General features: G+C 45.8%; 1 protein-coding gene across 25 annotated transcripts in view; it reads right to left on the bottom strand.

Annotated features, from left to right (window-relative positions):
- Window positions 1-1,648: 1,648 nt before the first annotated feature.
- IKZF1 (IKAROS family zinc finger 1) overlaps window positions 1,649-15,761 on the bottom strand; it is a gene marked incomplete at both ends in the record, with an annotated part of 93,990 nt that continues 79,877 nt past the window's right edge. For 6 of the 25 annotated variants that reach the window (XM_080701595.1, XM_080701606.1, XM_080701597.1 and 3 more), the window contains 3 exons: window positions 1,649-2,358; window positions 10,139-10,273; window positions 14,407-14,532. In XM_080701595.1, the coding sequence (XP_080557721.1) occupies window positions 1,649-2,358; window positions 10,139-10,273; window positions 14,407-14,532 (971 nt within the window). The remainder of the gene's footprint in view (window positions 2,359-10,138; window positions 10,274-14,406; window positions 14,533-15,761) is intronic. The other 19 variants (XM_080701615.1, XM_080701602.1, XM_080701617.1 and 16 more) reach the window with 5 other exon arrangements.

Genomic DNA, 15,761 nt, shown 5'->3' with positions numbered 1-15,761 from the left:
CCACACACCCCACTTGGGCTCCGGTGATGTGGCCGTGTCTGAGCACATTTGTGGGGCTGGTTCTCATCTCGACTTGGGCTTCTTTAAAGTGAGACCTGGTGGGTGCTACTCTTTGGAGACGCAGACTACGCATACAATGGCCCCATACATCCCAATACTCTACTGGGATAAAGGGGCAGGGCCACATGCTTCATTAATGTGTGGGCACATACACTCTTTTGTCATTATGGTAGAGAGTTTCAAATTATCTGAAAATTTAATTTCTTCTAATAGGTGAGTTCTGTGTGTTAGCAATGGAGATGTTGGGTTCCTTCTCTCTCCTTGGTCTAAAAATGAATGGTCCTTCTAAATCTTCCTCTTATGGGTTTTCAAACAAGAATAATATACAGTTAGGGTAAGGAAATAAAATTTATTGATACTAAGAAATCCAGGCCTGCAGCTACAAATAGAATATGAACTTAATTACAATAAAGGCCCAGGGTTGGCTCTGGGCAGGATCACAGGTCCTGGTCGTAGGTAGAGCCAGCTCAAGGAAGAGACAGATAACTAGAGAAAGGGTACAGAATTTGGAGGAAAACTGGTGTTTGAAGAATTTTAGTATTTGGGATTTTTTAAAAAGAAAATTAAAGTCTAAATTTCAGGACTTCTGTTTTAAAATGTACTGATAGGCTGTGGGGCCACTTACGGTGTGGGAATGCCAGAGTGGAGAACAGGGGTCCCCAGCTTCGTCCGCAGGAAAGTGGAGCTCACCCCACCTGGCACAAGTTGGGGAGGGTCCCTGTCACCTGGGAAGCACTTTCAGCCTTGGAAAAAGGAGGGGTCTAGAAGGTTCTCCAATCCCCCCCCCCCCCTTTACGCAAGGCGGTCCAACAACACAACATTCCCCAATTTATTTTCTGATTCAGAAGAGGACTGAGTATTACCTTGGACAGAGGCAGCCCTTTTGCCCTAGATAGGGGTGGCCTGAGGCTGCTGCCTCAGCAGGGATGGCCTTTCTGCTCCTGCTGGTCACCATCGGAGCTTGCTGAGAGGGCTACAAAGAGGGGCTGTGCTTACAGTCTCTGGGAACCTGGATTCTGTCCGGTGCGCCAACTCCATCTTAGCGTGGGGACCATCTGGGCCTTCCCAGTCTCTGGCTTATTTATTTATTGCATACTGGGGATGGAACCCAGGGGCATTCTACCTCCAAGCTACACCTCCAGCCCTATTTTTTATTTTGAAACAGGGTCTCACTGAGTAGCTGAGGCTGTCCTCAAACTGTGATTCTCCTGCCTCAGCCTCCCGAATGCTGGGATTACAAGCGTGCACTACTATGCCTGGCTGTGGCTTGTTTTACTTAATTCTCTGAAAATTCAGACAAATTGCTTGGAGGAGAAGATGCTGGGGAACAGAGGTGTGTGTGTGTGTGTGTGTGTGTGTGTGTGTGTGTGTGTGTGTGTGTATGTGTGTGTGTGTAGGGGGAGGACTTCGGCTAGCAGTCTAGGTAAGCTTCTTAGGGAGAGGCCCATTCCAAATGGCCCAGAGGCAACCTGCCTCTTAACAATAAAAATCTCCTGGTTTTCAAAAGCAAATCGAATCCCAAGCAACTTAAAAAGAAAGAAACAAAATAAAAACCCCACCCGGCCTGGCGGGCTATGGGGCGCCCAGCCTAGCTGGGGTGGAAGCGGTGCTCCCCGCGGGTGATGTGGGAGGAGAACTCGTACCTGTCCTGGCTGTGGTACCCGCACAGGTTGCACTGGAACGGGTCTCGGAAGCCGTGGCAGCCCATGTGGATGGTGTACATGACATGGTCCAGGAAGAGAACCCGGCAGTGCTCACACTTGTAGGCCTTGACGGGCTCGCCACCCGTGCCCACCACGCGCAGCCCGTCCTGTGAGTTCTCCGCGCGCAGCACCTCGAAGGCACGGGGCTCCTCAGACAGCGCCAGCCCGTTGCGCGCGTGGGGGCCCACGTGGCTGGTCAGGTAGATGAGGCCGCCGGGCCGCTCGTCCGCGTTGCTCTCCGTGTCCGTGGAGTCCTGGCAGCTGTTGCTGGGCGAGGCCTCGCGCTCTGAGCAGGTGGCCTTGGCCTTGGACAGCAGGAGCAAGTTCTCCACCGCGCTGTCCTGTGCCGTGGCCGCGTGGTTGGGCCTCGGGGCGCCGTCGGCAGGACCCTTGTGCAGTGGGTACAGGGGGCTGATGACCGGGACCACCTCGGAGCCGCCCGGGGGCGTCTGCACCAGCGGGCGCAGGGACTCAGCGCCCAGGTAGTTGATGGCGTTGTTGATGGCCTGGTCCATCACGTGGGACGTCATGATCTCGTTCTCCTTCTCGTAGCTGGCGCCGCTGTCGTAGGGCATGTCCGACAGGCACTTGTCCCCTGTGGGAAGCAGGAGACAGTGAGTGAAATCCATGTGTGTGTGTGCGGTAGGGGCCGGCCTGCCTGCGCTGGTGCACTAGCACGGGCCCTGCCCAGCTCAGTGCACTCAATCTAGCATATAAATCTACAAACCAGTAAGAGAACCAAAGATGCTCTCTGTCCATTTAAACTGCAGGTGCCCACAGGCGAAGCCAGTACCCATGTCTTTACTGCACAAGGCAAAGTTAAGCATGATCATATTTAGCCAGGCGTGGTGGTGCATGCCTTTGATCCTAGTACTTGGGAGGCTGAGACAAGGAGGATCACCGGTTCATGGACACCCTCAGCTACTTAGTGAGGCCCTGTTTCAAAAGTAAAGAATAAAAAAATAGGGCTGGGGGGGGTGTAATTCAGAGGTAGAATATCCCTGAGTTCTATCCCAGTACTGCAAACACAAACAAAACAAAACAAAAAACCATTATAATATTTAATTATTTATTATTATTATTATTATTATTATTATTATTATTATTATTCAGTACTGGGGATAGAATCCCCAGGGCATTCTACCTCTGAGCTACACCCCCATCCCTTTATTTTTTGCGGGTTTGGTGATGGAACCCAAGGGCATTCTACCTCCGAGCTAGACTCCCAGCCCTACTTCTTATTCTTTATTTTGAAACAGGGTCTCACTAAGTTGCAAAGGGCCTCACTAAGTAGCTGAGGCTGGCTGCAGTGAACTGCAATCAAGATATAATATACAATGATTGCATATTATGTATTATAAAGTGATATATTTCTTACAAATAACACACAGGTAAGGGGGCTCTGACCTGTGGTCCGAGTATAAAGGATACTTAGTCTTGTACCCAGTAGACGTACATGGTAGAAGTCAGGGAGCAACGACGGGGAGTAAGGAGGGAGAAGGGCACGTCACTGCAGCGCGCGCCCCGATGGACAGGGCCCATCGCTGACGACTCTGTCGTCTTAGGCCTTGATCTCAGGAAACTAGGGCCTCATATCCCTGATGCGGAGTCAGAAGCGGTGTCACAGTTCAGATCTCAGATGTTCAAAGGCCCAGTCTCCAGGGGGCACTACTGGGAGGTGCCGGAAGCTCAGTGAGTGGACCTTTGGCCACTGGGGGTGTTCCCCTGGGATAGCGGGGCCCCTCAGGCCCAAAGCAACAGGGCCAACCGATCATGGACTAAAATCTTCCAAATTGTAACCAAAATAAGCCTTTTTTCTTTGTAAGTCGATTTCTCCCAGTATGGCATTGTAGTGACGCAAAGCTAGCTAATACAAGCTCACTTTCCTGGTAACGGTGACACTGGAACCTGGATTTGGCTTCCTGCCATTAGCTGTAGAGCATACATTCTGATGATGAAATAAATAAATAAACCTCCTTAAAGCTATGCCTTTCAGGAGGTGGAGACCAGAGGATCGTGGTTCATGGACAGCCTCAGCTGCTTAGTGAGGCCCTTCCAACTCAGTGAGATCCGGTTTCAAAAGTAAAGAAAAGACCAAAAAACCCCAAACACTATGCCTTTCCTTCCATATATTGGTCATAAGTCCAGTCTGAACGTATGGCTTAATTCACAAATTCATTAACGAAGGAAGGCAAGCGTTTGCACTCTTACTGTTAGGACCGCTGACTTGGGGGGCTTTCAGTGGTAGATGGACCAGTGGGAGGACTCAGGCCCCACCCCCGGGCCTGTCTCAGGTCTTCACTTTCGCCCCCGCCCCGTCTGTCTCTCCTTTCTTCAACACTTGTGTCCGATCATGGAGACTGAAGATGAGCAGGTGATAATGGCCCCCCTGTTCAGCCGGCAGCCAGCCTCTGAGAGAGGTTAAAGCGTGATGGCGCACATGCTCCTCCCCATCTACAATGCCCACGGAGATGAAGGAGGCTGTAACACGGGGTTCTCAGATCAAAAGAGTGACGCTTTGTGTCCTGGCACTAGGACAGCAAGAGGGAAGGTCCCGAGGCAGGCCCGACACTCGGCTTCCACAGGACTCCACGCAGGTGCAGGCGTGAGGGTCCTGGGGCGACGGCAGCGCCTCTGTGGCAGGCAGGGCTATCCCAAGTAGAGGTGGCCAAAGAAAAATGGAAGGTACTTCAGGGTTTGGAGGAGGAAGTGCCTTCCGGACCATGGAGAGGAGACACTTCCCAGCCCACAGGAGAGGAGGCTGAGCCTCTCCTTAGCCTGAGCTGCTCCTTCTAGTGGAAGGTACGCTCTACTCTGTAGCCCATGGATTTGCTAATAGTCCTTAGGTACTTTGTGAATGGCTGTCCAGGAATATAGCCTGCCCTTCACGCTAAGAAGTCTCTTTGGATGGCTTTCTCAATGGATGCATATCACAAAGCAATTTATTTTCATCTACTGGTGGTCAGAAGTGGCGCAGGTCCTGATAACGGTACTATGTGCTTCTAGACTATAGAAAGGACACTTTCCTGAAGCCAGGAACACTCTCAGAAACTGGACAGAATGAAATCCCTGTGCAGCTGATGGTGGAATCAAAGAAGTGACGATTCTCCCCAACTCTAGTTAGAAGGAATCACCTGAATCCACGTTCCTGAGACCACACAAGGTTTTATCTGTGCTTGTGCTGAAGTTCCAAACATCTTGTTACACTAACCCCAGAACAAAATCGACATGTCCTGGTTTGCACCCAAGTCTATCCTGCTACCAAGTCCTGGTGAAGAAAGGACAGGTGTGGGCTTGGTAGCAGTTCTGCCAAATGTAAAGGTGTATAGCCCAAAGTGGAGCTTTCCCACTTAAACATTCTGTTTCTCGCTAAAGTCTTGGTTCTGTGGTTTCCTACGCAACCACCAAAGTCTGTTGTTTTGCAAACTCGGTGTCAACAATAGGTTTAGAAAAAAGCAGACGTATGTTCCAGACACCACGACATATGGAGGCTCCCATGGAATCCTCTTCCTTAATACTCAACACCATGAGAAAGATAACCAACAAAATTTATCAACAACTATCAGTTGAAGAAGGGATTATACTCTATGAAACCTCTCTCTCTCTTCTCCTCTCTCTCTTCTCTCTCTCTCCTCTCCCTCCTCTCTCTCTCCTCTCTCCTCTTCTCTCCTCACCCTCCTCCCTCCTCCCTCCTCGCTCCTCCCTCCTCCCTCCTCTCTCCTCTCCTCTCCTCTCCTCTCCTCTCCTCTCCTCTCCTCAAAACACAAAATTCTACCATGAGATACATGACAAAGACTGACTGCTAATCTCACTTCCAAAACCCCAGCCACATCCTTGGCATGTTCACTAACATCTCATCTCTATAGGGAAATAAGTCAGACAGGTATCTCTTCCCTCTCCTGACCAAAGGGCAGTGGAAGCCTCTGACAGCAAGAACCAGATGACACACTGGGGAAGTGGGCAGACAGGCTGGCTCCCTCAGGCAGAAGGGAAGGCCCAGATGGTCTGTGCTGCCTGGGAAGGAGAAGAGAACCCGGAGCCCCAAAGTGCTGGTTTAGGGCACTTAATCAAATCTCAAAGCGAGAGAGGGGGGAGGAGGGAGGGAAGGAGGGAGGGAAGGAGGGAGGGAGGGAGGGAGGAGAGAGAGAGAGAGAGAGAGAGAGAGAGAGAGAGAGAGAGAGGGAGGTCTTTAATAAAGGAGCACTAGGCCTCACCTGAACTCCTCCAATTCCATCCCTGGCTTTCAGATTTAAAAAAAGCCGATAGCTCTCAAAGGAAAAAAAAAAGTCTCAGATGGTGAGAAGAGCCCTGAATGTCAATCAAGCTCTATCAGACCAGGAATGAGAGAAGAAAAACCATGATGGCTGTGAAAATATTTTCTAGTAACACAAGGCACAAGGGAAAAAAGAAAGAAAATCAAAACAGTCCATCCTAGGGGCAGAACAAAGAAACTTCAGTGAAGAGATGAAATGCCTCTAATTGTTTTGTGACATGGAGTAAATTTAAAAAATTCCAAGATAACATTTAAAAACCACAGATTTCAGGTCCCAGGATGCAAAATAAGGTCCAAATCATATTATTTCAGAATTAATACATGAATAAGAAACAGTAACTAATAAAGCAAAAACTACTAAGCATTGATTTAAGTATACAAAGGGACAACACAAGATAATAACAGTGAAAAGTATTTAAAAGATAAATAAAAATGTAACTTAGAGAAATACTAACAGATATGGAAGACCAGTTACCCAACAAATGAACAACTGGCATCCCACAACAGAGATCACAAGAGACAGAATGAAAGCTGTGTTTCTATAAGAAAGAGCATTTCCCAGAAATAAAGAGAAGAAAAAGGGAGCCTCTAGATTATGTGGTAGGGCATTTGTATTCAGATGCAAACATCAAGGTACTTCCCAGTTAGGGCATGCGACTTTAGGGTTAAAGAAAGTGTCCTCAGTCGTTCAGGAAGAAGATAGAAATCACTGTAAAAAACAAAAAACAAAAACAGACAGGACTCAGACATCTTACTGATGTCTGGCCTCTCAGACACAGTCAACCAGAAAAGCCAGGAGGTGGCTCCGTAAAATCTAGACCCTCTGGGGAAAAGGAAGAGTGACTCCAGGCCAGCCAGCCCATCAGAATGCTTCCCAGGTGTGCTGTTGACGGGGCCTCCTGAGAGGCAAAGCAAAGGCGGAGGGGGCATTTGCTGAGCCTCGTTCAAAAGGTTGTGAGGAGGGAAAGTCCAGCCGATTAAGGGCATAATCAAACTAGAAGGATAGAAACGGTGGTAAACGGACTGGGTCTGATTCCTGAATCTATTTAAATATAATTAGTAATAAATAGCCAAACTACAATGACCATAATGATCAAAGAAGGGAAACATTTTGAAGCTGGATAGGAAAAAAACAATACAACTGTGTACATTAGAAACCGAATTTATTAGAATTTATTAGAAACCTATATTTATTATTAGAATTTATTAGAATTTATTAGAAATCCCTATATTTCAAAGAAGTATATACTAGAGGTAGTAGATACTACCTCTGTTGAAGCAAGTGGACTGAAATATGATTCCAAACTCTTAATATTTGCATTACATATGTAATTTATAATAAATAGTAAATATCATTTATTATATATAATAATATTATATATGTATAATATAAAATATTTGGTACAGGGAGTGAATCCAGGAGAGCTCTGCCACTGAGCTATACACTCAACATTTTTATTTTTTATTTTCAGACAGGGTCTTGTTGCCCAGCCTGGCCTCGAACTTGTGATCTTCCTGCTTCAGCCCCCTGAGTAGCTGGCATGTGCCCTTACACTTAGCCATAAAAAAATATTTTTAATCTTAGAGTAATCTTTTTAAAAATGGTATCCCCATCTGGGAAAGCATATTTATATGAAGATCAGCCAGTCCTCCATTTCTGGAGGGTTTTTTTTTTTTCACCTCTTAAATTTAAGACAGGTTTATTTAAAATGATGGAGTCTTTATGAAAGCCTTTGTTTTACATCTCGCTGTCTTGACCCTGTTCATCACCCTTTCGACTCATGCCTATGACAGAAAGACATGTCAGGAGCTGATGTTCCCGTACTTGTAAAATTAATAACCTCTTTATGTTGGGTTGTATGATGACTTGAAAACATTCTTTTTTTTTTGCGAAAATATGTTTTGCAAAAACACATTTTTGCAAAATAAAGAATTTTGCACCAAAATTCTTTATTTCAGCCATGTGTCATTTTAATAACACAAGAGTATTCCTTTTTCTCATAAAAAAGAAAACATACAGAGATAATAATGATGACGAGTGTCAGGAATATCGATAGTCGTTGCTTTCCTCTTTGCTTTTTTTTTTTTTTGTGTTTAAAACAATGTTCTCATCCCAGTCAGCAGAACGTCTAAAAAGAGTGATTAGCATGACTATGTATCATGAGTCCTTTCTCTTCAGATCCATTGCTCCTGCTGACCTGCTGCAGGTAATGTCCAAGGGTGAGATCTTTGATGCATATAATGGTCAGATGTGTCTCTAACAAAACAAATGCTTATTTAAACTCCTGTCAAAGTTTGATTTAAAAATTTTAGCCGTCAGGTGGTACACTTGTAATCCCAGCATTCGGGAGGCTGAGACTGGAGGATCACAGTATGCGGATGGCCTCAGCTACTTAGCAAGGCCCTTTGCAACTCAGTGAAGTCCTGTTTCAAAAGATAAAAAGAATAAGCTGGGCGTGGTCGTGCACGCTTGTAATTCCAGCATTTGGGAGGCTGAGACTGGAGGATCGCGGTTTGAGGACAGCCTCAGGTACTTAGTGAGGCCCTCTGCAACTTAGTGAGACCCTGTTTCAAAAATAAAGAATAAAAAATAGGGCAGGGGGTATAGCTCAGAGGTCAAATGCCCCTGGGTTCCATCCTCAGACCCACAAAAAAAAAAAAAAAAAAAAGAAAAAGAAAAAGAAAAGAAAAAACAAATAAATAAAAAGAATAAAAACTAGGACTGAGGGTATAGCTCGGAGGTAGAATGTCCCTGGGTTCCATCCTCAGTACCACACACACACACAAATTAGTCATAGCTCATGTATTAATAAGCAGAACTGCACACTGTTCTGAGCGATGGCTCAAGACGGGCCCACAATCACCCATCATCACCCAGGAGCTGCAGCCAGGGCCAGGAGCTCAGGCGACTCCACCACTGCTGAGCCGGCTGGCACTGTACACAGGTGGATTCCTAGACACTCTTCCTCAGCTTACCTGAGGGTAAACACAGCATCCTGGGGGTGAAGAGAGACCTTTGGGATTCACCTCCCTTTCGATTTTAGAGATGGAGAATTTGACCATGTTAGAAATGGTTAATGGGAGAGCCATTAGACGGAAGTAAAGATAAGGCAGGCCTTACTGATTGTCAATCCCCAACTCCTGGGGAAACACCAAAGAACCCAGAGCTGGGGGAGCTCATCCCTGGGAACGTCGTACCCGTTCCAGCCCCCACTGGAAACAGCACCCCCAGTGCTGCTTCCTCCTGCACCGGCCTCTCCCTGGGGGCCGCTTTCTCCTCTAATGTCGCTGTCAGAGTATGCTTTCTTCATGTGTGTGTGTGTTTGTGTGTTAGTGGGCATTCAACCCAGGGACATTCTACTTCTGAGCTATACCCTCAGCCCTATTTTATTTTTTTATTTAGAAACAGGGTCTCTCTAAGTTGCTGAGAGCCTCACTAAGTTGCTGAGGCTGGCTTTGAACCTGAGATCCCCTCATCTCAGCCTCCCAAGTGTTAGGATTATAAGCATGGGCCACCATGCCGGCTTCTTTTTCTTTTGAACATAGGAGCATCTGGACCAAGACCACACCACCCGCACTGTGGCCTCACCCAGCGGGGGCTGTGGTGGAATCTTCCAGACCTTCCATTTGGTGTGAAGTCTCCAAAGTCCTCCAGAGCTCAGGGGCCGTAGCTGGGCACTCATCATAGCACTTAGCACTCCCCAGGCCCTGGCCTGAAAGGAGAAGTCACAGCCTGCTTCTTCCCAAGTCAGTAACTTCATGACCCTTAGACACACTCACTGCTTCCTCTCTGCGCATCTCCCTGGACACCCTGTCAGACCCTCTCCTGATGCTCACTCCGTGACTGCAGGAAGATCAGTCATTCCTAGGGCTCCACACACTTACAAAATTGCATCCAAGAACAACTGGTGGGAGAAGAAAGTTCAATCTAAAGAGATGTATTGGAAAAAGTTTCTAAGATATTTAATAAATGATAAGCTTAACAATTTTTGCTTAAAAAGATTTTTTCCCTTTTCTCTACCCTCACCTGATGTCTACTTGAGTCTAAAGAACCCACACAGCTGTTTTTTTTTTTAAGAGACAACGAATGTTTAACTCTTACCAAGAAATTTCTGAGGCATAGAGCTCTTACGCCTGGCGACGTTACTTGCTATTCTGTCCAGCACGAGGGATCTCTCTGATCCTATCTTGCACAGGTCTTCTGCCATCTCACTGTGATTAGTTTCTTCTTTAATGACTAAAGTCAAAGACAGAGAGGCCAGTTTAGAAAAGCTTACATTTACAGGAGTCTGTGGTGTCCAGTGTTAACATTTATTTAACATATATAAGAGCCAGGCCACCCTGCAAGACAGACAGAGACCAGCAATAGCTAAGGGAGTGACCCGCCACCGGATAAGGCTCCTGCCTCCAACACCTGCTAACCACACCATCCCCCCGATGGCCAAAGGAGAAAGAAGTCACCACCATCTTCTGGCTGGACTGGGGCTATGGAATCGTGTCACAAGTGCACTACCTCAATCATTCACCCTCTAAAGATCAAGGACCTGTCAGATCGAGCAGTGACCGAAGGCTGCGACCCCACAGACTGGTACTGAGAACTGAGATGCAGGAACGTGGCCACCAAAGCCTTTAGGTGCATCTTGGCAATGTGGGGATGGAACCCTGGCCTCCTTATCCCCCAAAACAGAAACTCCAGATAACTGTGCAACACCTACACAATGTCAACAGTGAGAGCTCACGTAAATGCAGACATGGCGACGTCTAGGTCTGCTCTATTTTTCTAGCCATCTTTTTCCACAATTGAAGACACAACTTTGTATCCTGCATGGGTTTTAGGGCTGTTATTTTTGAGATGTAACTCTTTCATTTCCCTGACATTGACCCTAAAGTTTAAGGAGCTAAAACTGTAAACTGATGACGCTTTGCACATGGAACCAGTTCTCCCAACACCGACCCTGCCTTACACAGCATCCTCCTCCGACACTCGACGCCGTTTTATCACTGGGGCTTTGGTGAGCGTACCCATTTCTACTATGGATCTCATGGATCTCTCCATTCTTTAGAGAGTGACACACAATTCAGCCATGTCTTCACATAATGCTATACCTGCCAGTTCCAGAGACACTTTATGATGGGTGGTTAGTGAATTCCAATGAGATTTGCGAGACAATTTCATATTAGAGCAAGGCCTTGATTTAGGAGGATGCACGCGGACAGTGTCCACAGGCCTCTCCCTCTCGGTCTCCCACGCTCTTTCCCGGCCTGCTGTGGTGCGGTAGCTCTCTTCACAAGGCCCTGCCCCGGGCATGCTACCAGGATTCCTGAGTAGGTTCTATCTTTATTGCTACGAAGAATTCCACCTTAAACACCCATGTTTTGAATTGAACGCTCTTGCTGGTATATTTTATTTAGTTATTTATTTATTGGTACTGGGGATGGAACCCAGGGGCATTCTATCTCCAAGTTACACCCCCAGCCCTATTTTTTATTCTTTATTTTGAAACAAGGTCTCACTGAATTACAAAGGGCCTCATGAAGTAGTAGCTGTTTGACAACCGTGATCCTCCTGTCTCAGCCTCCCAAATGCTAAGATTACAAGCTTGTGCCTCCACACCTGGCTCATTTTTTCTTTCTTTCTTTCTTTCTTTCTTTCTTTCTTTCTTTCTTTCTCTCTCTCTCTTTCTCTCTCTCTCTCTTTTCTCTCTCTCTCCCCTTCCTTCCTTCCTTCCTTCCTTCCTTCCTTCCTTCCTTCCTTCCTTCCTTCCTTCCTTCCTTTTGCAGTACTGGGGATGGAATTCAGAGGCATACTATCATTCTATCTTCGAGCTACAGTCCCAGTCCTATTTTTTATTCTTTATTTTGAAACCGGGTCTCACTGTGTTGCAAAGGGCCTCACTAAGTAGCTGAGGCTGGCTGCAAACCGGGATCCTCGGTCTCAGCCTCCCAAATACTGGGATTACAAGTGTGCACCACCACGCCTGGCTATATTTATTTTCTAACAGTGGAAATGTGTGTTTCTTGTCAAAGATGCCAAAAAATGTACCTGATTCATAGAAAGGACATACATAAACCCATAAAACCCAATTTCATGGGTCACTTGACCTATCTAACTCCTGTGCTTGGAGCAGAGCCCATTGGCCCACTGGGGCACCCCATCCCTAAATGAGGTCTCCCCTACTATGGCCCTGCTGAGCCTTGACTCCCAGAGTTGACCACAGTAAGGAATAAGGGGCCCTCAAACTCCGGAGTCTCTGACTGCGCCATCCTGTCTGCTCCTCAATTTGTTACTAGAGGCCCAAGAGAAACTTATTTTTGTTCTGTAAAGATATTAGGAAATTATGACAAGCAACCAAAAGTCTTTTACTAAAGAAAATAATATCCCTCTCCTCTTTCCTGGCCCCAGGCCCAAGAGACCACTCGGCCTGGGTCATCTTATCACTCCCTAGAGACTCTTGGTTGGGTCCATTAAATTAACACAAGGCCTAGCTTGGCGACATAGGAATGGCGGCTCCTTGCTAGAGAAGCCTTCTCATCTATTGAGAAGGGGAATGTGCTGGCATCCCATTCAACTGACCAGCAGTGGGAACAATCAACACTGTAGTGTGAAACAGATTCTCACTAGGAGGTAATATATACACATATATACACCCCCAACACACATTACACATGTGGGACTGGAACCCAGGGACATTCTACCTCTGAGCTATACACTCAGTCATTTTTTGAGTTTCACGTGTATATTTGGTATTTTACTCAACACGGTTTGGTATTGTAGATAACACCTCAGTGAATATTAGTTGGTATATAAAATGTTGTATTGAACATTAATACATCATTCGGCATCCTTGCGGCCAAGGCTTGCTTATTATTTATTTATTTATTTATCTATTTATTTATTTATTTATTTTAGGTGGTACTGGGGTTCCTGGAAGCCCTTCTATAATGCAGGCTACACTCCCAGACCTATTTTTTATGTTTTTTTTTTTTTTGAAACAGGGTCTCTTAAGCCAGCATGGCTGGCTTTCATTGATTTATTTTTTATAGAAAAATAAAATATCTGAGTGTTCACATTTTATTTTCAAAGAATAAAAGCATCCCTTTGTCTCCCACACATTGATAACTGTTCAATATTATTAGTATTAGTAGTAGTAGTAATAGTAGTAGTACTCTTGTTGGTTTAACCTTCAATTTCTTCTTTCCCATTCTCTTTCAATATCCGTCCAGTCCAAAACTTAGACTGTGAATGAAGCTAACTGATAAGGCAATGGAATATCTCCATTTCATAGGTAAGAAGAGTAAAGCCCAGAGAAATCAAGGATCAGCCCCGGTCCAGAGCTGACGTGTGGAGAGACTGCACTGCAAGCCAAAGCTCTTGACAACTGATACGCTGCATCTCGATGCTGGCACTTATCTGAATGGAGACTTAGGACTTCTGACCATTTCTATCTCTTGCTCTCATCTGCTGTTAGTAACTTGAGTGTACTCTGGTGAATCTTCCTTTATGAATCAACTATTAAAGTCATAATGCTGAGTAAGGCTTAGTAAATTGCTTTGATTTCTACCCTACAACCCATGATGACTTTCCAGTAGTCCTGCTAAATGGCTATAGTGTTTGGAAAGAGGATAGCTTTACTCCACCTCTCCATACAACTTGAATCTCTTCAGAAGTTAGAAAGGGACCTCTCCTGGCAGTGCCAAGCCTATGGGGAGAACCTGCCCTCTGCAGTACTTCCATTACAGCTTTCACTGTAAGAGTCAGCCAAGGGGCGTCTTGTTACACAGCACACATGACAGCTTGGAAGACAACTTCAACGCCCTTGCCTCCCTTGACAGCCTTGCTTTCTATGAATGGTTGGAGGGTCCCCCAGGTTTTGCCTGCACATTGGAGACCTTGGGCTCAACCAGGATTGATTGAAACCCCAACATGGAAAATCCTTATTTGATCATTTTCACAAAAAATAGATTTAAAACAAGATTGCAAATCTCATTTTAATTACAAAGCACAGAGAAGAAACCACTTATGCTATTTCCCCCCTGCAGTGCTGGGGATGGATCCATCCCAGGCCTTCATGCTAGGCAAGCACTTTGCCATCGAGAGTCACAGCCCTCACCCATTACTCTAGGTTAAAAAAAACAACCTCCCTCACCCAAAGAAAGCTTTTAAAGGCTACTACTGTCTTGGGTGTTTCTACATATTTAAAAGGGGAGGAGTTTTAAGGTGTGCTCCATCTGGTCAAATGAAGATCTGGAAGCAGTCAAGCACATGTGTTGTTTTTAGTGAAATCGTGATGCTATCAGCCCAAAGGCTCCTCCCTCGCGGCCAAGGTGTGAGGCCAGGGGCCCTCCTTGGCCTCGGAGCGCAGCGCTTACCTGGGTACAGCGTGCCCGGAAGGCCCATGCTTTCCAAGTAGTTGTGGCAGCGTTCTTTGTGTTCCTCTAAAGAGCTTCGCTGCTTATAGCTCCGGCCACAATATCCACACTTGTGAGGCTTACCAACTGCAGGGAACACAAGTGAGTTCAAGACCCCGTTAAACGCCGACTTTCTGTACCCTGGCCATGTGTGCAATACAGTTATTACCAAAAAACGTTTAAAAAAATAATTCTACTCTTGAGACCTAAAAGCATTACGGACTCAGTCAACAGTACTGAATTTAAAAATGTGAATGCCCAGGGACTACGTGGCCACCCCAAGAACTCAGGTGACTTGCTTCCTTTCAGTTTGTCTCCTGGGTAGATGGCCACATTCTCTCCTTTTTCAGTCATGGAAACATGTCTTTTAACTGGAAGAAGCAAAACTCTGTAGTGTGCCAAGGTGGTGGCGCATGCTTGTAATCCCAGCATTCGGGAGGCTGAGACAGGAGGATCACAGTTCGTGGACAGTCTCAGCTACTTAGGCCCTTTGTAACTAAGTGAGACCCTGTTTCAAAATAAAGAATAAAAAATAGGGCTGGGGGTGTAGCTTGGAGGTAGAATGCCCCTGGGTTCCATCCCAGTACCAGGAAAAAAATAAAAAAGATAAAATGGATTAAAATTTCTTCGATTATTTATATATATATAAGAAATGTAAATTTCTACCCGAGGACCAGGGCCTTCTTTCTCATGTGGTTTGATTGAACATGATTCAAGGTATTCTATAAAAAATCCCAAACCACCCAATTAGAAATGTTTGGCAACTGGTTTAACCAAAGCTTATATTAATGAACTCTCTTTTCCTGGGTGAACAGAAGCTATGATTTGAGAAAACAAACATGAAAACCCAAATTTGACTTGGAAGCATTTATAGAGAAAGTAAGGCCTTTCTTTCTCTATAAAAAGTGAGGTAGGCTCAACACTAGGAGATAATGTTGAAGTATGGAATGTTGCCTAAATCTGTACTCTTTATTGAGTACTGTCTTAGAAATTAAGATGATATGGATAACCACTCTATGTCCTTTCCTGGAAAGTCTCTAACTCTGGAGAATTCCATGACCACATGGTCTCTCGGATGGTGGCCTGTTATCCATTTTCCTGATTGTATTGCTAATTTCAACACTGGAACACAAAAAGCATGTTCACTATAAGCAACTGAACTGAAGTTTCTCTTGCGGCAGGAAAGGATGTTTCTAATAAAGCTTGCCAAGGGGCAGTGCAGTCACCGCGAGTTTCTGGGGAGAGCAGAGCGTGATACTGGTTCTCCATGGAAGAGAAGACATGGCTGTTCCATGTGGCCATAACCGCATCTGCCA

Source organism: Muscardinus avellanarius (assembly GCF_963383645.1).
Source record: "Muscardinus avellanarius genome assembly, chromosome: 9".
In the NCBI taxonomy this organism is placed as follows: Eukaryota; Metazoa; Chordata; class Mammalia; order Rodentia; family Gliridae; genus Muscardinus; species Muscardinus avellanarius.
Note: the sequence above shows the minus strand (reverse complement) of the source record. Positions and strands in the feature narration are given on the sequence as shown.